The 23,070-nt window shown below is 39.2% G+C and overlaps 1 protein-coding gene across 1 annotated transcript in view; it reads left to right on the forward strand.

The window, feature by feature from the left end:
- LOC145994602 (limbic system-associated membrane protein-like) overlaps window positions 1–23,070 on the forward strand; it is a 178,031-nt gene that overhangs the window by 106,764 nt on the left and 48,197 nt on the right. The window contains exon 4 of the mRNA XM_083130644.1: window positions 22,206–22,314. Within this exon, the coding sequence (XP_082986770.1) occupies window positions 22,206–22,314 (109 nt within the window). The remainder of the gene's footprint in view (window positions 1–22,205; window positions 22,315–23,070) is intronic.

The raw sequence follows: 23,070 nt of genomic DNA on the forward strand, positions 1-23,070 counted from the left end.
TTCTCCTGGACGTTAAAAAGTAACCCTTCTCTCCTTCCGTTGAGAAAATAGACTCCATCATAAGTCTACGCTGAGGCTACCTCAGGATCATGGGAACAGGAAACTCCAACACAACTGCTCCAGTAATACAAACCAGTTGATTGGAGAAGACAATTTACATGGATTGAGGATGGAGTAAGAACTCAGATACTTCCGCATGGAAAACTGGGTTCTCAAAAGCTTAGTCAGGACTCGGCTAGCGATTCCAGCCATAATTGGGGTGTAAGAGGTGACCTTCCACGTAGAACCCCCAAGTGTCAACCTCTCTTCCTCGTAGTACACCTTGGACTGCTTTTGCAGACTAACGAGGCTCTGGCGATTGGCCCTATGACCAGTATAATTCTGTACGTTGTCCTGTTTTTTTATCCTTATGTGTGCTAATATGTGTGAAGTAATAATGTTTTAAGATTTTATTTATGCGACATTACAGCTGTGCTAATTGTTATGGCAATTGGCTGTACCCCGTATAACGTGACGGGTGCAAAATAGCCTAACTGCTAAAACATCCAAAATTTTAAATTCAAATTGAAAGATTCGAGCCGAAATTATTCTAATACTGGAGTTCCAGGTCCTAGACCGCGTTATATAAGCCACCTGGAGTTCCAGGTCAACTACTTCCTCATTTAATGCGCCTCGGAGAATTCTTGGGTGCATTATTGTATTATACGAGGAAATAGCAGTGCTACCAATTTTGTTGAAATATCGAGGTTTTTATACCAGAGGTTTTAATCAAGACTAACATTGATTCCAAGTTTAATACATTATCTTTAAATAACATAAACACAAATTATTTGATTATATATTAATTGAATAGTACAAATTTTAAAAATTGAGATTATTATAAATTTACAAATAAAAAAAATTCTAACGTCCAACTACTTGTGTACTACATTTGGTTGGTCTTTATAGATTAATTAAACATCGCCTTCTGTGTCACATAAAAATTATCGACGTAACATAATACCAAAACACTTTCTGTAACTTTGCAGACTTGATATAAATGAATGCTTTCATTTAAGACAACCATGCAGAAGAAAATAGACAACTTGGAAACACTATTCACACAAACACACACACACACACAGAGAGAGAGAGAGAGAGAGAGAGAGAGAGAGAGAGAGAGAGGGGGGGTTACTGTATATAAACATGTTGACCTTTCATTACATTTCTGCGGACAGACGACCGCACACCATCTAGACACACATCTGCATTTCTACCGCACAGTTAAAAGTTGCCGTAACACTTACCCTATTCTACCATTAAAACTTAACAGCCTGCCCCTTAATGTACGAAAACGCTCACGGCAACCGGTATTTTTCGTGAACTTAAGCGCATTTATGTCGTCACCTCTCTGTACTGTGGTTACAAATATACATGACGTCGGTAACCGCTTGGAAAATTAAGCACACACTCATAAACATGCTATGTAGCCCATATACATTAGTACGTACAGCATTGAGACATTTGAGTAGAAACTTTATATACTCTGTCGCTGGAATCTGTGGAGCAAGGCCGCGCATAAAGGATGAAAAGGGGAGAAAGCGAATTGGCGGATCAAAGCAGCGCGCGCTGCTGCAAACAGCTGGTAGCTGCACTCACTTCCACTCTCACAAGTTTATTGGTGAAGTCCTCTCGAGTCACCACATGGGCAGAGATTTGTTTTCGTTCGCTCCCTCCAGATATTTCCGGGACAGGGTGTAATTTGGAATATTTTGCCTTATGCTTTATTGTTATTTGCTATTGATATTACCTTTCAATGAAAAATAGCTAATGCTGTATTTGAAATACTCCGTTATATAAATGAATAAATAAATTGTATACAAATAGGTAGGGAAATTGAATTTTCGCGATGCGCGAAATAGCGAAATGTGAAAAAAAGATGCAATTTTGAACATTCTGCACGTAACTGTCCCCAATGATGAAATATGCATGAGTTTTATTTGCGAAGTAATCCGAAATGTGTGCTTTTCCACGAAATGAACGCTTTTTCGCGAAATAACCGTGTAATATCATCAAATTAAGTAGAAAACACGCAAAAACCGGCAATCGAGGTTGTGCGCGCAAACTGTTGATTTGTAACGAAATGTTTGCCTAAAGTTTCCTACCACTTTGCAGCTGAAGAACGTTTTATCTTCGATCACATCAGGAAGACGCTGGAAATTGGGATTTCCCATGCACATAATATCAGTTCGAAAACTTCTTTCCCTGTCAAGCTGCATTCCTTTCTTCACCCGAATGTCTATTCAACTTCCAGTTTCATTAACTTGCTAGCTGTAGCAGCGATAAGATTAGTCTGTTCAGCACATCAAGGGAAACAATGGTGTCATTTGGTCATGAATGAATTTTGTTTATCATCATGTGTTTGTGTATGTGCAGTAGTGATTACTTTATTTGTTGGACAGCAAGGATATCCTTTAAATACATACATGAATAAATCACTTGAGATATGCAATTTAGAAATGAAGTGATTTTGTGTTGATGTTTTCTTTCTGGATGGACAACTAAGTACTTGTGTATGTGTATAGTATATAAAAATGAAGTAGTTTATCAATTTATAGCTCTTTTGTATGTTGTTTCCTCTCATAATGAAAAAGTGTGTGGCAATTTTTTTTCCACCGCTGGTATATACCGTTGATCTAACATTTTATTTACCGCTCTCCTCAGTTTTTATTTACCATAAATTTGTCTCCCTACAAATAGGTAATTATTATAAGTTGCAGTTTAGTGTACCGCAAATATATTTTTAAAACCTCCATTATAAAATTACATTCATTACAGTAATTTAATTAGTATATAATAACCGTTACGACTTCAAAAACAGCCTTGGCTATTTTCTTTATGATAATTGGATTGCAGCGGGAATTGACGATTTAGACTGCCGTTTTGACAATGCACTCAATGAGAAAGAGGACATTCTCTGTCAGACGCCTTATTTATTGGCAACCCAAATTACGATAGAGATCAGCGGGATTGCATAAGACTTAGGATCTCTCCACACGAAGTTGACAAGCGTCACTTGTCTAAATTGTTACAATTTTGGCCGAGATGTTTATTTTCTTAAAAGTAGTAAAGAAGGATATTAAATGAATTTGGGTATCGCGATTTAAGCAAAGGCATGATAATAAATCCAGGAGTAACGAAGGAAAAATGACGGAATCAGCCAGTTCACAACTCCACCGTTAGCGGCTTTCACAAAGGATGTCAGCTGCATGCAGACATGCTAATCTTACGCAAATGGATGCGACAGACTTTCAGAAAGAAACGAAGAATTAGAAAATGTTTCTCCTGCAGCTGACGCAGACTGAACATCACATAGTCGCTCATTTTGGAATGGATTTTACCACCAGTGTTTGCACAGGACGACGAATGGTCACGAACAGAGGTGGGCTGTAAGTGGGACAGAAACAATAGCGAACTGTTTCATTCGCCCAGCCCTTACATACAGCCAAACGCGTAGCACCCAACAAACTGCGGCATTGTGTTGCAAGCAGGATATCCGTTGGGAAGAACTGCCCGAGGTAGGTTCTCAAACCAGATTCGCCCCTTCTTCACGTGACATCAAATAACAATAAATCACATGTAATAATATTAATAATAATAATCAAATAGTTTATTTAAAGTACTGAGCAGAGTACAGAACCTAACACAGTCCTATCCAAGGAATATCTGGAGCAAGGACACCCATTAAGGTAGAGAAGGAGAAAATGGAGTGGGCGGAGCTAAATAGTAAACGCTACTGCAGTCGCTTTTCCCCTTCCACACAATCCCGTTCCCTCACACGTATTCAGTGGTCGAGCACTCTCGAGTCACTACTTACGCAGAGGCTTGCTTTCGATTGCTCCAGAGATTCCCGGGACAGAGTATAAGCCAAGTAAATAAGTACAATATTACTCGGATAAAATGTAAGATGTAGAATAAAATAGTGAGAGCAGCGTCTAAATTTCAAGTTATAGTTTTCAACAAGATCCCCTACTATACCTCCTGAAATAGTAGTTCTAGATACGAGCATAGAAGTAAATTAGACGATGGATCATCCTTCTCAAACTGGTTGTCCGTGATATTATTAACATTTAATGTAACAATAGAAGTCCTCTTAAACTGGAATAATTAACACTTAACAAAATAATACACGACATCAGTCAAAATTCCAAGAATATGAAGCATAAAATCCTAGCGTAAAGATTAGGACATTACAAGTTATGTTGTTATCAACCTTGACGTGCGTCACGTCGTTTGTCAAGTAGGCTGAGTGGTCGAATCAAGATTTTCCTACCCTTGGTTCCAAGTTCGAGTCCTAGCAGGCGTGTTTCCTTGCGAGTTCATGAAATTCATGTAATGTCCATGTCATACTCATGTTACGTACGTACATACGTACGTTTTGTGTCTTTGATATCCTCCTTCATTGTGTTCTTGAAGACGCAACCGAAAGACATTATTCTAAAACCAGAAAAAAATGAAACGAAGAATAAGAAGATTACTTCTGAAATAATAAATAAAATTATTTCAGCACCAAGATAGAAAGCAGCTGAACATCTCCAGCATATCTGGTGAATCTCGCGCAGAAAGAAAAACATGACGAATCGAAGTTCAGCGGCGTTAATCAGAATGTCTTTGTACAGTCGCCCCGAGCACGTTCTGATATCGGCTCCCTAGATTGAAAAGATTTTTCAGCTTCCCTTCGGTGCGTACGGCCAACCAGCTGCTCCTGACGGCTTCATATATCCTTTGTATTTTGCAGGTCCCAAGAAGAGCGCCAGAGAAATAAGAGTCACTCTCAAGCGGCGGTTATCATTTCTGTCTCAACGGCTCTGGCCGTGTTTTGGGAGAATGAAATGATGGCGGTTCTTGAAATGGAGTAGAAAGAGGATGCCACCTCTTCTATACATGAGAGGGAAGACACATTAATCTTGCTCTCTACAGAAACACTACTTTTTTACCTCTTACCTTTTCCATTTGTCTTCGATCTTATTTCCAACGTATTTGTTTCTCTCGTATGATGTACGAAATGTCCTAATCGTTACGCCATGGTCCTCCCTATACACTTTTTAGCAGTGACGTTCTGAAGCTGTTTCAAGACTTAACTCCGTTGCTGTTTCAGTCAAGCCTTACCCGTGACTCATTTATAATGCTGTCTCCTTGTAATCGAGGGGCTTCAGATTCGATCCCTGGTAGAGGAAGATTCCACAGTGATTCGGACCCTACTTTAAATTATAGATTATTCTACCCTAGCACTAAAAAACTGATTTCGACAGAAGCATGCATAATTATTTAATACAGGATATCCGGTTACCAGTGTTAAAGAACAATTAGATTGGAGATGGCTTAGATAAATTAAGTTACCATGTGACTGAGCATCATTCAACTCATGCTAACTCGTGACGTGATATTTGGTGTTTTCTAGCCTGTTAGTGCATTCTAATGCAATGTTAGGAATGGTGTTTCAACCACTTTTCTTTGAGTTGCTTTTCTGGAACTTTTCGCTAATTGCCACCAGAAATATAAAATACATTTAATAAGATAAAATAGATGAAGGATACAAACCGAAACACCCAAGCCCAGACCGGAAGTCGAACTCAGAACCTTCGATGCTGTTGGTTCTGAAATAGGCTTTTAGGGGGTCTTAAATATTTTGAACATTTCAATTCTTTATAGTTCAGAAAGTATCGATAGGCCGCATTAGGTCGATTGTTGTCTCTTAAAGCCAGAGGGACACGTAGCGAACTTAATATACAGTGCACTCATATGGTTATTGTGTGGAAATCTTTTAATTTTATTGTCATACAATATTTCTTATACACTAGCACGTTTTTACATAAGAATCGTACATAAAAATTATTTGTTCTTAGATTGTGACATTTTAACAACACTCACGAAACTTGTTAACACTCAACGTTTATCACCTTACCTTACCACTTACCACCTTAGGAATATACATATATACTTTTGTAAATTCTTTTTCAACACGATACATCCGCTCGCATAAAAGCAAACACTGACATTCACGGTACGCAAGAGAGGTGCCAGGTTCCGTGAATTTGTTTGATTGATTTATTTGCTTTATTTTACTTCGCCTTTTCTGCCACTTTTAGCTAATTTGCAAAGATGGGGATGAGTGATGACATGATGAAATTTATGAATGCACACTCACAAATATCCATGCCCAGATCAGGATTCGAACCCGGGAGGCCTCGTGTCGTAGCGCGATGTGCTAACCACTTCGCCACGGGAGACGGCCGGTGAAGTTGTTTGTTTGTTTTATAACATGTTGTTGATCAGATTGCGGGTTTCGCAGTGTGCTTAACGACGAGAAACTGAACGAAACCTGGGCTTGGAAAGCCACCAAATGAATGCGCTATGCGCTTCAGCTGAAGGGATGACTATATCCGATTTCGCCGGCAAACGGCGAGATTCCGGACGCTATGCGGGAAACCGTTCGTTCGTTTGGCACAAGAACCAAACGAAAGCACTGTCTATGTTGCGTTAAGGTGCTATTTGGCAGTTATAACAATCCACCAAAAAAGGACCTTTATATGGCTCTGGTAATTTTTTGAGATGCTCATAGTTTGACACGGACCGTCACTACCAGGGTATTATGATACTCTCTAACGCTTTGTTGATTGGTGCCTTAAAAAGTAAAGAGCAAATACGAAAAAAGAGAATTTCGAGAGTTTTAGGTTCTGATTAAGACTATTCATTTTAAAATATATTGAACTGTGGGTTTGTTTATTAAATTGAATGGGACTCCTTTCATCCGTTCCACGATAACAGTACCTCATTTACTAATGTAGTGGCTGGCTACTATATTGTGTCATTTTGGTAGCTCGTGTTGTGAATGTAACCCATTCATCTTTCTCTCAGTAATTGACCGCTGTAAACAACTGCATGTTTCCTTCATTCCATACACCCAAAGCGAAATCGAAATAGGTAAGCTGATTTTTAAAAAACATATTCACAAAAACTGTTCCAACTGAAAGCTAACCGTATACGAATTAAATTATTCTACACTCTGTCGCAACAACGGCAATTAAAATATACACGACCTGCAGAATTGAAAACTTTGTGGATGAAATTACGTTCCGAAACGAATTCCTGGTTTATTATCTGCTTGATGAATCTTGCAGATGACACAAGAGCTCGTCAAGCTACTGGAAAATGTACATTTCGCCGCTTGGCGTATCTTTTATTAGCAGCAAATACAATGCGAATGATTAAACAACCGGATTCATTTTTCATCTTCCTTTTTTTAAAGCACCACATTCTCCTGTTAAAAGGGAATGTTTAAAAGGGTTTTTTGGTGAGTGAGTTTACAATTTGATGCCATAAAACAAACAGTTTTCTCCTTTATTACTACTATTTATATTTCAGTGACAAATGTGTTCCCGGTTTGTGTCCTTTCACATTTTCAGATTACTTTGTTAACATTTATTTATTTTTCACTGCAATATTGTCCAACTAATTATTTCCATGTTATTGACAAATGTGGCATGTTGGTTGTGATTCGCAAATTAATTTTTATTGTGTAAACTGTGTTGACCTGGAAATACATCGTTGTAATTAAATATGAATCATGCGAAAACAGTAACAACTTTATTAATTGTACTTTATTTTATCAATGTATGCCAGTTACAGTGCTCTACAATATTTTGCTATAGGTATTTCGTTTGAAAGTAAATATTTTATTGCTTCCAAGATTAAGTCACAAAACGATATATAGCACCCGTCAGGGATTCAACAAAGAGTTGATTGATTGAGTTCTTTTAAGTCCACTTTATGCACAGTAAGGCTAATCGGGACTGAACCTACAGTACTTACAGGAACTTAATTGGTTAAACGTTAAGAATAGGAGAACATTTTTGGCATTGTCTTTATTCTACAGGATCCTGAACAATAAGGAACCAAGATATTTATATGATCAAATTGCTCCGTACAGGAAGAAAGGAAAACAAATCAACCTTCGTCAAAAAAACACACTTCACGATTCCTGTACACAGAACAACATTCTATGGGAATTCTTTCATAGTCACCGCAATAAAAGAATGGAATGACCTCCCCCCACCACTGACCTCAGGGGAGCTCCACCCTGCAACATACAAAATAAATGTAAAGAAACATCTGCTGTCTAAACAATAGTGCCTGGCTTTGTCTTTTCTGTAATGAATGGGAATGAGGTATTGGTTGTAGTTTTAGCTGTAATAATTGTATTTTAATTGTGGTATTTAACTCTGTACCTTCAGTACATTAATTGTTTACATTATAAGTAGGAATGTTTTTTTTAAAATTTCTTTTTTTTGTATTTTTATTCTTTCTACTGCAACAAAGATTTTCCAGAAGTGGAAAGTGTCAATTGTAATATGTTATTATTTTTTTTAAAGGGTTTGTTGTAAGAACGGCCCGCGAGGCCGAAACACGCCCTCTCAATAAAGACGATATTATTATTATTATTATTATTATTATTATAGTTTAAAGTGGGATCCGAACCACTATCTGCCTCCACCGGATATCGAACGCGGGACCTCGACAAAGAGAGATTTGATTGTTCTTTAGCGTCGCTTTTCTGCCACCTTTGACTAATAGCGACAATGAGTATGAGCGATGATATGGTAAAATTGATAAAGGGACAGTCACAAGAACATCCATGCCCAGGTCGGGATTCTAACCGGAACCCCTGGCGACGTAGAGCGCTGGGTTAACAATTTTTCTACAGATGTCGGCTCGACGTAGCAAAGTTAGATCTCTCACAAACGTTGAAACATTTCAAGTTTTACTGGAAGAAAGTTAATAAAAATATTGATTTCTTATTTTATGATAATTAAAGAAAAATCACAGTTTGTAATTTTCAAAAGGAAAATTTGCATAAAGCTGCTTGTATGAGTTTTTTGACACAGTAGTATGAATATAGGAGAATGTTGCTTAAATCTCACCAGTGCACTGGTATGGTCTAACAAACAAATGTACCGAATATTGGTTGAATATGATGCCGGTATTCGTAATCTCGGGCATGCTTAAGAAACTGTCAGTTGTGGTTGTTGGTGAAGCGATTTGTTTAAAGAAACGACATGCTATTTTGTAACCATTTCACAACAGTATAGAAGATTTATTTAACGTTTGTGATATATGCTAATTGTGTTATTTTCAGAATGTTTGAATTGTGGTATGTTTGTACCGTGAGACACAAGAAACATTTTTTTAAAATGACGGAGGCTACTAAAACGTACCGAATTGTTTATGTAGGGTTACGCAGGTTTACTGCATTTTACCATAGACGCATTGCTCATATATCAACATTTTCAAGTCTCGGTTAGTGCTTGCGTACTTCAAGAAGAAGAATCTTTCGGATACACGTGTTTGAGTCACTGCCAAGGTGTTTCCACCCTAGGTTATTGTCCACCTTTCTCCTCCATTCGTAACTTTGCTGGTGTGGTGAGCGTGGAGAAACATATAGAAGTTTTAAACTTCCAGAGGTAAAGAAACCACTGCTCTTTATTGAAGCAAACGTGTGTAGGAGTTGCCAATTTTAAAAAGATACAAATGATGTTTTTAAGCTGTGTTGCAGCCTTGAGGTTGTTTTCTAAATAACAGTTGATACCGCATGCGAATTTCAGCTTTATACAGGCTGCCACATAATATTTTTGCTTTAGCTGGACACTCCCTCGTATAATGCTGTGCGGAGATGAAAACCTACAAATGTGGGGTCGAAAGTGTGGCTCAGTGAGGTTGTAATGTCAGAGATAGTCCTCGGTGCATCGGCAGGAAAAACCTAGGATAAAGGGAAAATGGCATATCAGCTGCAAGTTCTATGTGCTGTGATTTTCAATTTCATGTCTTGGATACATTTTAATTAGTAACATTAGTACAGCACTCCACGCATTACATTCTCCGTGGCATCCGACTGTGATGATGTAATGTTTTTCCACTAAAATCTTTTATGTGACGATCACAGACCGTGAAAACATATAATATCAACTTGGAGCTATAAAGCTGGGGAAACGACGTCATGTGTCCGCGCTTAAAACTTTCCCCCAACCGTCGAGAGAGCTATGTACGAACGCTACCCTTACGTAACGGCATAAAGTCCCAAAATAGGGCACTCAGCCCCTAGAATGGTTGTCCCTTTCGACTGTAAGACAAGAACTGTAGTGCCGTGGTTTTGGTTTTAACAGGCTCCAATTTCAAAAGTTTTCTTTTCACGACGAACTCGAGCAAAGTAAGGACGTTGAGACTTTTAAGGACGTGTTGGGTATCCACGTACATCTTGGGATAATTATATCCCTCATTTTACACCGATGTACCAATCTCTTGTCCATGGTGACTTTTTCTGGGAAAGGATAGAGTTGCAAAAGTAGTCACGCAGAAAAACCTATTAGTTTGAGCTTGGTTTTACTATTTTGTTATTATAAAGAAAATGCATGGTTCAATTCGCTAAATTTGGTCATTTCAACTATTTAGAACATCTAAACACGGCTTGATTTAGCCAAAACTGGAAAATACTGTAGGGTCACTAGTATCATTTTTTGAGTTATTCGAAACATATTTCTGTGTATAATTCATCTACAGTACTTTTTAAATATAATGTGGCAATATTATCAATTGGTGCAGTCAAAATAGGAAAAATAAAATAACTAATTCACGTCAAGCTGAAATTTGGTACGTAGCATCTTTATAGCATTTATAACAACATACCAAAAGTACCCAGTGATCACCCGTACGCTAAGTCCGCCATATTGAAAAATGGCGGACAATAAAAGTTATCACGAATTAAGGGAACTATAATTTATACCAAGCTGAATTTGGTATATAACATTTTAGTAACATTAATAACAACATGCCGAAGTCTCCGGCGATCACCTGTACGCTAAGGCCGCCATATTGAAAATGGCGAACTATGAAAGTTTTTGCGAAATAAGGGAATTATAATTCATAAGAAGATGAAATTTGGTGCATAGCTTCCTAGTAACATTAATAATAATATACAAAAAGCCCCCGGTGATCGCCCTGCCGCTAAGTCCACCATATTGAAAAATGGCGGATAAATTCTAGTTTTCACTAAGTAATGAACTAATTGACAATATCTTGCTGTTTGATATATCTCTCTCTTATAACAATAGTAACATCAATTACAACATTTTAAGTTTTCTGCAGATCATTGACACGGTAGGTAACGGCGCCATGTTGGAAGCACTGCGGATAATTTCAATATTTCGCATGAGAATGGAATTGACTTGTAACAGAATGGGATTTGGCAAATGTGTTTGGTATGTAAGGTATGACAACATTATGTAATATTTGTCGTCTCATCAGGCGAGCTATTGTTTTCAGTGTCTTCATTCCATCTCAATTTTTTATTGTATTGATGGGTACCAAGCAGGGGCGTATATAGTGTGTGTCAGAACCCACCAAAAATTAACCCTCTTAATTTTCCTTCTCTGTGGTTCAGACTAATTTACATGTAAACATGATTTCGTACAACAGATTCAAAACAACTACACATAATCTATTCATTTCAATGTGTGGCCAATTTCTTCTGCGACCACATAGTGTAACACAACTAGTAATTTTAATAACAAGTAATTTGCTGGAGAACGAAGTGAGATAATCTAATTGCATAGGAAGTAAACCATCTGTAGTTGCTTAGAACTTTTGTCGGCTTAAAAATGCTTTGTTTTTTATAGATGTATTGCTTAATGACGGTAATAAGATTTCTCTACACTAAATTTATAAGCAAGAGTATTATGATGGGGCAACTGTCCCTCCCCCGCCCTCCACGTGCGCACGCGATAGTTTATATTATATGTTTTCATTCGGTGCTAACCTGTGACTATTATTAAGTGTATATGTCCTTAAATGTGCCCCTTAAACACAACTGCCCATATTCCCCACCACCGTGCTCATATTACCCCCATCAGTGGGGGACTGTGGATTTTGCAGACCTTTCTTTGTGCTCCTTTACAGAGAGAGATTTTTACTCATGTGTACTACCGGATGCAGTGCAAAGACTGACCTTCATTTTGAAATGTGAAACTTATTTTTATTTCAACAAACATGTTAATTATATTTTGTTTTATGTCAGTTTATGCTAAAGGTCCCGGGTTCGATCCCCGGTCGGTTCAAATCCGGGAAATTTTCTAACGTTGGAAGCGGCCCCGGCGCCCACCCAGCGTCGAATGACATGGGTACCAGGGGGAAAAGGCGGTCAGGGACGTGATGCTCATCACATCATCCCCACTCACGACCGTATCAAGAAAATGTGGGGCGTTACCCCCACACCCCCCATACGCCTTCATGGCGTGGTGCTAAGCACAGGGGAGCACTTTACCTTTTTCTTTTACCTTTTACCTTTATGTCAGTTTATATATTTTTCACATATAGTGGCATTTTTTCTTGTACGAGGCTGATTTAGAGACAAACCCAATGTGCATGTTGAGTCTAAAAAACAACAATAATAATAATATTGGCACAAAGTACACGGATAGACAAGATAAAGGTACAGAGGTGTAAGGTGTGACCTTTCCGTAGGTATCCAAATGTCTCTTCCACATATCACACACTATAACTGCATTCTTGTAGGTCAACAAGGCTCAGGCTTGGCCAGTATAATCCACTGTGGGGGTCATGTGTTTGTGTTTACAAGTGCCGAGCTCTCTTTTATATCTTTTATTAAAGGTGTGGAGATTTTAGTATTTGACTGAGTAGTAGTTTTAGAAAATGAGTTACTTCTAAAATGAATTTTTATTTTTCTGGAATGTCCTATCTTCGACTTTGATTTCGGTAAGAGCCTTTTCTACATTCTAAGTGACGGGAGCAAATAGCCAATGTGCTGACGCACTCACACTTTCAACGAATGAATCGAATTTCTTTAGCCTTCAAGAATACAGTTTCTAGGCCTACACTTCAATAACGCATGCCCTTTACCCAAAATAAACTATTTTAAAATACAGCAACTGAATAATGCGTTCATATAAACACGATTATATACCTACTTGCAAATTTAATTCTAATTTCTGAAAAATTCAGTAAAAAATTTCGTTACAACAAAGGAAAAAAAAATGTTGGAGTGAATTTGAAAATAAAAATTAAAACCACTGAATGAGCAGACAGGCTAATTGGCACAAGGTTTAATTAAGATCGACGCTATTGATCTTTTGATCGCAAGGGGCAACACTCCGGGTAGAAGTATTCGAAATGCATTTCGTGAATCTTTCCAACCATCGACATGTTGATCGCCCTCTAAAAGACAAGGAGAAGGAGCCCCAGCTCGCAATTATACGGCTCAGAAAATTCCTTTGTACGCTTAGAGCTCAACAAATGCTAGAAATTAGTTTTCATCTCAAGTTCCGCTTAATTAAGTTCCAGAGGAACAATAACAAAGTCCACGAGTCCAGTGGCGTCACAAAGTTGTAAACTCTGCTAGGGCGCACATCTCAACAAGCGTCTCTGCAAACCACTTCAAACGTCTAGACTTGTAAGTATATTTCAAACGATGTTAAGTATTCGTTCTCAGACCAGGGAACAGGGGAATAAGCTAACTGTACATTCAACTTTTAGATCATTTAATGTGATACAGAAATTATCATCTATTAACGTGAATTATTTTAATATAAATCTTAATATCTAAAAGAGTTTGATCTCAGTTACTTTCTCATCAATGCGCAGTAAAAACCGATGGATCTTGAATCCTGTACATTTATTGGTGCTTTTCAATTATGACGTAAGTACCTACTAAACTAACTAAAAAAACTAACTCCCTAGCCTTCTTAAACCCGAGTGTTCATGGCTGCAGCAACACAGGCCTTCCATCTTTCCCTATCTTGAGCAAGTTCCATATACTCTTTTCCATCCCTACCGATTTCCCTTAGGTCAATCTCAACGTTGTCCCTCCATCTTCATCTTGGCCTTCCTACAGGTCTCTTACCATCAGGTTTCCCAACAAGAATCCTGTAAACTCCTCTTTCCTCTCCTATTCGTGCCACATGGCCTGCCTACCTAAGTCTTCTTGATTTAATTATTCTAATAATATCTGGACATGAATACAAATTATGTACTTCTAAATTATGTAACCTTCTCCACTCACCTGTCTCCTCATCCCTTTTAGGTCAAAAGATTTTCCTAAGGATCTTATTTTCAAATACTCTCAATTTATGTTCCTCTTTCAATGTAAGGGACCAAGTTTCACATCCATATAATACTACAGGCAAAATTACGGTTTTGTATATTTTAACTTTTAGTTTCTTAGTTATTAAACGAGAAGACAAAAGTTTATGAAGAGAGAAGTAACATGCATTTCCTGAATTAAGCCTGCTTTTTATTTCCTCTTTAATATAATTTTCATTTGTTAATATTACTCCTAAGTATTTGAATTTGGAAACTGGTTCAAACGAGTTGTTATCAATAATTAGATTTTGATTATTACCTAACACTTGGTTTCGGCCTGTAAGCATATATTTAGTTTTCTCTTTGTTAACTTCCAAACCTATCTCTTTAGCTGCTTAGAAAAATATTTTAGCATTATTCTTAATTGTATTCACATCATCCCCCAGTAAGTCTACATCATCTGCATATGCTAACAACTGAGTCACACCATTTAATTTTAGTCCTTCTTTAGTTTCTTTTACCTTCCTAACAGCATATTCTAAGACAAAATTAAAGAGCAATGGAGATAATGCATCTCCTTGTTTTAACCCATCATGAATTGTAAATTTGTCAGACATATTAATACCCACACGAATTTTACTTTCTGTTTCACTGGTTCATATTTTTATCATACTAACAAGCTTCTTAGGTATTCCAAACTCTACTAATATATTATATAATTTATCTCTTTTGACCGAATCATAAGTACCTACTAAGGAAGGATTTTCCAAAATCACCTCCTAAGGGAGTAAAAGGGATATTGATATTTTTTTCTTATTTTGATACATTTACAGCCCAAAACCTTTGCATTAGAGTTTTGAACACTTACAGGTGTATTTATCTTATGACGTAAGCAAAATCTAAGAAGTAAGTTTCTAAAAGTCAACCCGTAAGACGGAAAAAGGGACGATGACCTTTTTCTTATTTTCATACGATTACATTTAAAACCTTTTATATTATAAAGTCCTCGGTGGACGTATCTGCGTGTATTAAACGTCTGGATATGGTTGTGTTTTGCAAAGATGTACATAAACGTACTAAAGACCACGCCTTGTATTACGAAAAACAGCGCGAACGAATTCAAGGATGGTGCAAAACACGATAAACATTTAATTGGATCCCTGAAATTCTTTATTCGTATTCTCTCTGTGCATGTTGGTGTCATTTAAACTTTTTTACACAATTGTGCACCACTATAATTAATGTACAGGCTTCCCACTGCGAGACACGATGGTACTCATGAATCAGTTTTAAAACCGATATATTGATGGTAGGTATAAGTACGAGGGATATCTGAAAAATAAATTTACAACATATGTAGCGCGCGATATAGTGCAGTAGAATAGAGTGAGTGAGTACACATTTCGTTCGTCTCGGGGTTATTCGCACAATAGCTACCATGCAATATATGTGCTTCAATAAGAAGCAACTAAGAATGAGATTTCTTAGTTGAAACTATAAATCCGTTGATATTCATTTGCAACTGTGGGGAGAACGGTGGCAGATGTGGAATTCCATTTGTTCAGAAATAGCAATGAATATACATGATGAGGAAAGAAGTGTCTGTCATAAATGAGGAAGTCAGGCAGAAGATTTAAGAAAAGTTAGGAAAAACCCACAGGATTCATCAATACTGAGCTTTCTGTGAGTTTCTGCAAAATTTACGCAAAGTTTTTCTGAAGCTATCACTGAAACGTGGGCTGCATAATGTTGATTTAAATGGCAGATCAAATTTCGCAATTTGGCTCCAGAAGAAAGCATGGAATCATGTTTGCAACGTGTGAATAATGAAACTACGGCAACAAATTTGTCGTTTCTGTAAATTAGGTTACTTTCCGAGGAGCCTTAGTATTTTCCATACGAGACCAATCAGATCACATCTGTGGTTCCGGCCAAAGAACGGACTTGGAAATTCTATTTTTGTCTTTTCTTTCGAAAGCCATGGAGGGTCACATGAACCGCTGAACCAATCGGTTTGATTGATTGATTGATTTGGTGCTTTAAGTCCACTTTATGCACAGTAAGGCTAATCGGGACTGGACCTACAGTTTAAAGTGGGATCCGAACCACTTGTGCCTCCACCGGGACCCCTTGATTACAAAACGATGACGCTACCGTTGAACCATCGGAGGTCCTGAATTAATTGGCTTTGTCCAGTTTCCGTGGTGACGCGTTGCCAAATTTTTCGTTTTGTGTCGTTTTCGAAACAGGTGGCACCCGCAACAAAACCAAGCACGGCGAAGCTTAATGGTTGCTGGAAGTAGCAAGCAAATGTGTCTCCGATTTCCTGCCTCTCCCTGAAATGCGAGCGAAGGGGAATGGGGTGTCGTGTACAACTGGACAAAAATCAGGCGTGTAGCAACCGGTAGCAACACTGCTTTCCCCTCTTGAACTGGAAGAGGAAAGTCTGGGTTTCCTCAAAGTCCATTCTTTGGCCGAGCGGACTTGAATGATCTGCATCCTTCAAACATACCATAAACCATTCTGGTGAACAGCGAGGCTTGTTGTATGCTACAGTTTTTGTGTTTTGTTTTCCTACAGTAAGCAAAGTCTTCAGCACTTGCCATCCTAAAAGTTTCAAAGTTTTTGAAATTGAGCAATGTGAAAAATCATTAACGATCTAACTGATACGACGCGTGATAGATCTGCCAACATATCTAAGCAGACCGAGCCTCGGACTTCAACAATAAGTGCAGCTTCATGCTGAAGCAATCAGAACGGCCTTTCGCAATCCTGCTCACGTAGCAAAACTAAATTTTACGACTCGTTTTAGTACTTTCGTTATTCAATTTCAGCGAGTTTTCCTGCTCATTTTTCGCTAACTGCGAGCAAGATACGTTCTCTCTTATTTGTCTCATCGGAGTCAGCTTTCCTCGCTGAAGCTTCGTGTCGCATACGAAATAGATTTCCTCCGTAACAAGATGAGATCAACTTTCACGAGGATCCTCCAACGAGAAGGGCGTCGTTTCTGAAGCAACGAACATCTAAGTCCATAAATTTGATGACAATTTTCCGGTCAATTACCGATATATGACACGTCTTGAAGTTCAAGCAAGGAGATTTCCTGATATGAAAACACAGGTTTAGAGATTTGTACAATTTAAGGGGTACTAATGATGATGATGATGATGATACTATTAAATTTCATATAATGGAAACGAGAGACGCGGTAGTATATAACTACAGAGAGACGTAATTCTCACGGTTTCCGCGAAGCTGTTTCTTGTTTTCTCTATTAATTTCGATGGCCTCTGCCACCATCCTCGTTGGAACTTTCACGAACCAAGTGGCCACCGAAATTAATAGAGAAAACAAAAAACAGCTTCGCGGAAACAGTTAGTATTAAATTCCTCTGTAATTATTAAATTTAATTTTGTACTTCCCTTATCTACACTATAAAACGTGTGGTTCAAAAGTAACACCAAATCTGTTTCGATAAATACCCAGACTTGGTGAAACAGAACACTTTCTTTTGTGTTAATAAGGAATTAAGGTTGTTTAGCATTATATTTGGTGTCCTGTTACACCGTTGGCTGAAAAACCAAGTTTGCTCTTTGTTCATACTCAGATAGACTAATCGGGACTAGTCATATAGTTTAATGTTGGATCAGAGTCATTGTGTGATGTGCCTATATCGAGCACTGAACTCAAACTCCCTTCATGAAGGCGACACTTTTACCACTAAGTCATCGGGGAAGCCCGAACACAACACCAATTCTAGGGGCCTTTAAAACTCAATTACTTGTTGCACCACACCAAATATAGTATACTGTGTTTCGGGCATCTCTGGAGGAAGCGAACGATGCAACTTCCCACCTACACACAATTACCACACTCTAAACACTTCAATTAGGAGGACGGCAAACGTCTACCCATATGCGCTAACTTTTTGTCAGCCGTAGAACATGTACTCAGAAATATTTCAGGGCTTGCTGGGTGTAAGGAAAGACTATACCAGCTTAATACATATATTTATATACGTGTTTATTCTTTTACCTGCACCACCTTTGGTCTCGAAGAGATAAGGGGGGCAGGGAACATCCAATTTATTCCTCGCTGTGAGGCGCCACGGGGGAGTATGGGGACCTAATTTTATTTAGGGCCTTGGTCGCCGCTGACGTCACGGGTTCCCTGTAAAAGAGAGTAGGTTGTGCGTAGTACCCCAACCACAGCCGGGAATTGGCAGAAACCAATCGGTACTCCCGGTTAACGGGCGCAGGGTAAAAGGATTAAAGGATGCCGCGACAGCCCCGGCGTAAGCTGGGAATTGACAAGCCAACCGGTGTCTCCTATGCAGGGACGGCAGGTTAGAAGGGAAGGTCCGGGTGCTCCCAGACAAGCCGGGCAGGTTGAACCTGGGCACCTACCAGCCTAAGCGAGCGGACCAGGTAGGTAGGTTGCTGCTAGGCTCTTCTTCTTCTTTCTTCTTTCTTCTGGGATGGCTTCTAGTTCTCAGGCTGGGAGGCCAGTTAACCCTGGATGTTTGCCTATTGACATCAGGGAGCCAACTGAGCTCCGGTCTCGCTGCGCTGGGTTTTATACTCGCGGTGGCGCATGGGTGGTGAAAATTTTAACTACAAGTACGCGTTGCTAACTCATTTTCTTACATATTGCAAACTTCGTACTGAGGAATATCAAGGTTTTGACATTGAGAAATAACTAGTGGGAAAATCACTAGATGCTCGTGACAATATAAAGTAAAACAGTGTGCATTCAGACAATACAATTAATAATGAGCCTCGCAGGACTCTGCTATTCTAAACAACACGTTGAACAATGTAAATGACAATAATTGATAACATTAAAAATAATATAGCGACCACGCAGGGTCTAATAATGAGTGAAGCTAGTAAACGTAGAGGTGGAACCGTTAACGTTTACAGAATACATTTAAACTAAAAGCGTACGCCTCGCAGGGACATTCCGCTTAACTCTTTCATCCGATTAAAAGAATATAGCGACCACGGAAGGTCTAATAATAATTGAATGGCGACCAAGCAGGGTCGTTACAATGAAAACACGTCTCTGCGCAAGGCTACACTAATGAACATGTGAGAGGGAATGGGATTGCTTGGAGGGTGGAATGACTACAGTTACCAGCCATCGCAGCAGCGTGTGCTGCTTCGCTCTGCTCCCGTTTCCCTTCCGCTATGCGCGACCTTGCTCCAGAGATAACAGGGACAGAGTATAGGTACTGTGTTGGCATTACTCAGAGTATCCTCCAATATTTTGAGGGCATGTTGATTTCGATGGTTGAGAATGATACAAAACACATTAAAAATCGAATTCAAGTCACCGTACTCCTTATGCTTAACTTTTTAAATTAAACTTTACATGATATGCGTATGCATATGAATCTCAAATAAGTCTATAAAACTGCCTATAAAATGATCTTAAAATTACTAAGAAATGACTATTTTTTTTAAAAAAAAAATACGTAAGTTACTTTAGAACAAGTAGTTTGAACAAAACTAAAGAATAATGTGCTTGTATTTGAACAATTCTACAGAACCATATGTTTGGGGGTTTAAACCACTGAATCCAATGCAACTGTAACAATTACTTTAAGTGGGCCTGGACTGGCCATTTACAGCTGCCTGCCACATTGTGCTTCGATTTTTTCCCTTTCTGTCGTTATGTGCGGCCAGGTTCTCTTTGTATTTTAACCAAAGCAAACATTCTATTTTCCGTTGTTGAATTTTGGGAGATTGTGCAATTAAAATGCACAAGACGACAGCGAAGTAGGAAAGTGCAGAAAAACACTAAAATGATACAAATGCATTAAATGCCTCTCAAAATATTGAAAATGTATCAACAACCTGGCCAAGTATCCAAGAAAGGCAAATTACATATGCAAAAAACAAACAAATTCTTTTTCGATATTACCTTTTCTCATTCTTGAAGACGAGCGATAAGATGAAGTTGCACTCGCAAAGAACACGCACGTCCAAGCCGGGATTCGAACCCGGGACTTGTGGCACGGTGTGCTAACCACGCCGCCACGAAACGTTGGTTACCATTTATTGATAATGAGTTGTAACAATTAAATACTATCTCCTCCTAGTTAGTTGCACCTTTTTACACTAGGTGATGTGCAGGTACATCCCGGTGTCAGGTTGGTGCAAGAAAAGGACGTTCACACAAGTAGACGAATAGCGGTGTTCAAGTTCAGAAGGTCCTCTCTCTCTGTAGCTGTCGGCATGTTGTTCTGTCCCCGTCCTTCACGTGCCGATGTGTCTATAACTCGGCGGAGGCAATTTACGGCCGTATCAGGGGGAAATGCTCGGCCCCAATCCTGCAGCTGCCAACTTGGGTGATCGAGAGCAAACCGTAATCTTGGCTGATTGTGCCTCGCTCCAGAGAGGAGACCTGGTAATAGGAACACTGGGCCCCGTCTCCTGTTGTTGAGAACTGTTTTTCCTCCCCCCCCCCCCCGTCGGCTCCTGACAGCGTCTTCCTTCGAGGCGAGAGATCCTTGATAGCGCATCTTACGTCATTCCCTTCCTAAAGGCTCTGACGCGGTGGGGGCTGCTGGAGAAACAACGGCGGGGAACGGGCGAAAAATTGCTTTCCATACTGAGGGCCGGTTACGGTGTGCTTCTACGAATCAAAGAGGCTGACGTTATGGACGTATCTGTTTTGCACCGCTAGGTTAACCGCGAGTATGACAGCGGAGATTGTTAAAATGGGTCAAAAAGTGGATGGAAGCGATGATGTTCCCACTACGTGAGAAAAGTGTGGTAATTAAACGTGTTACTTTCGGAAGAGGAGCAGACGCCAACCAAATGTAAACTTCGGGTGAACTTTCAGTGTGCACCTGGAACGCCAACCGTGTATGCACTTGAAGTGCCAACACTCGCTTGTGGACCTGGAATGCCAATACTCTGCTCGCTTATGGACTTGGAGTGCCAACACTCGCTTGTCGACCTAGAGTGTCAACACTCGCTTGTCGACCTAGAGTGCCAACTCTCGCTTGTTGATCTGAAGCGCCAACACTCGCTAGTGGACCTGGAGTGCCAACAGTCGCTAGTGGACCTAGAGTTCCAACACTCGCTTATCGACCTAGAGTGCCAACTCTCGCTTGTTGATCTGAAGTGCCAAAACTCGCTAGTGGACCTGGAGTCCCAACACTCGTTTGTTGACCTCGAGTGCCAACATTCGCTTGTTGACCTGATTTAGAGTGTATGCTGTGAGTACATAACCTTGAGTAAGAACTTGGTAGTGGGAACTTAGGGTGTGAATTTTTCCTCCACGAATGCTGACTAATAAATGATTTTCGATCTCGCAAATCTGGAATTTATTACGGAGATTGCTTAGAGTTTCCAAAATTATCTAAAATACAAAAGTGAAAGTCTGTTTTAAATTTTATAATACAAATAATCATACCTGAAGGGACAGAAATAAACAATAACTGTCGTCTGAAAGTGTTCACTGAACATTATAATGTTGCAATATACTGTAAACGAGTAGCGCAGTAAATTGTCGACTTTCGCCAACGATGTCCCCGGAATTCGAATCCCGACCTTTGCATGAGTTTTCTTTGTAAGTGCCCTTTCATCAATTTTATCTAATCATCCCTCCTCCTCATAGTCGTGATTTGTCAAAAGTGGCAGAAAAGCTACGATTAATATGAAAATACAAACAATGCAATGTGTGTGTTTATGTGTGTGTGAGTGTGAGAGACAGAGACAGAGAGAGAGAGAGTTGAAATATTTTCAATCGCTGTTGTGAAATATTAATCAGGGATGTGTGTATGAGTACTTATTAGTTTTAATGGATATAAGCAATCATAATGAATATGTATTTTTAAAAAATAAAGTTATAACAATAAACAAATACAAATATGGTTTTATTGTGTACTCTCAGAGATGAAACAGTAACCTGTTATTTATTTCTACTCAAATAAAACGAAAATATTTGTAATCCTGAACTTCTAGAAGTACAACAAAGTTTGTATACGAGAAACGTTGCAGTTTCTTTCAGTTCATATCCGAACATCTACAAAGTATTAAATTGATTCTGGTTTCTCTTCGTTGCAGGATTGGACTCTTCAGATCAAGTTCGTCCAGCAGCGAGATGCGGGCCTGTACGAATGCCAAGTCTCATCGCATCCGCCTACTAGCATATTCATTGAGCTCAAAGTTGTCGGTAGGTACTGAAAGTTTTATGAAGAAAAATCTCCTCAGTTTCTTTCTCAGGGGCCAACAGAAGCTACTTCCAGCAACGATCTGGGCAAGATTTGACCGGAAGGAGAAACAGCGAATGGAAATTCCTTTTTCTTTTCCATCTTCGGTAAGTGGGACTCTACCACTTGACTTCCTTCTTCATTTCCATGATGGACAACAAGATGGAAAAAAGTACTTTGTGGAGGGCCTATCAGCTACTGGGACAAATAATTTGCGACTTTGATGCCACCCCGCCGGCTGAGTGCACTGGCGTACACAAGGGCTACTGATGAGTTCCGGCCTCATTCGAAATTCTGAAATGATCATAATTTTCAATTGCCGTTCTGTGCACCAAGTGGTTCGGATCGCACTCTAAACTGTAGGTCCACACTCGATTAGCCTTTCTGTGCATATAGAGGACTTAAAAACAGAATCGGCAAAAAAAATCGAATGAAAGCAGTAATCGACTAGATTTTGATTGATTGATTTGGTGTTTTAAGTCCACTTTATGCACAGTAAGGCTAATCAGACTGGACCTACAGTTTAAAGTGGGATCCGAACCACTGTGTTCCTCCACTGGAAATCGAACCCGGGATCCCTTGATTGCAAGGCGACGGCGCTACCACTGCGCTATCGGGGAGGCCCTAATAAACGACTCGAGAAAACCAAAGTGTAAAATTCAAACCCTTCTTAAAATTACCCCTGATTACCAATCATATCTCTGAACAACTTTCAAAGC

This window comes from Lepisma saccharinum, chromosome 11 (assembly GCF_977018435.1).
Source record: "Lepisma saccharinum chromosome 11, izLepSacc3.1, whole genome shotgun sequence".
NCBI classification, from domain to species: domain Eukaryota; kingdom Metazoa; phylum Arthropoda; class Insecta; order Zygentoma; family Lepismatidae; genus Lepisma; species Lepisma saccharinum.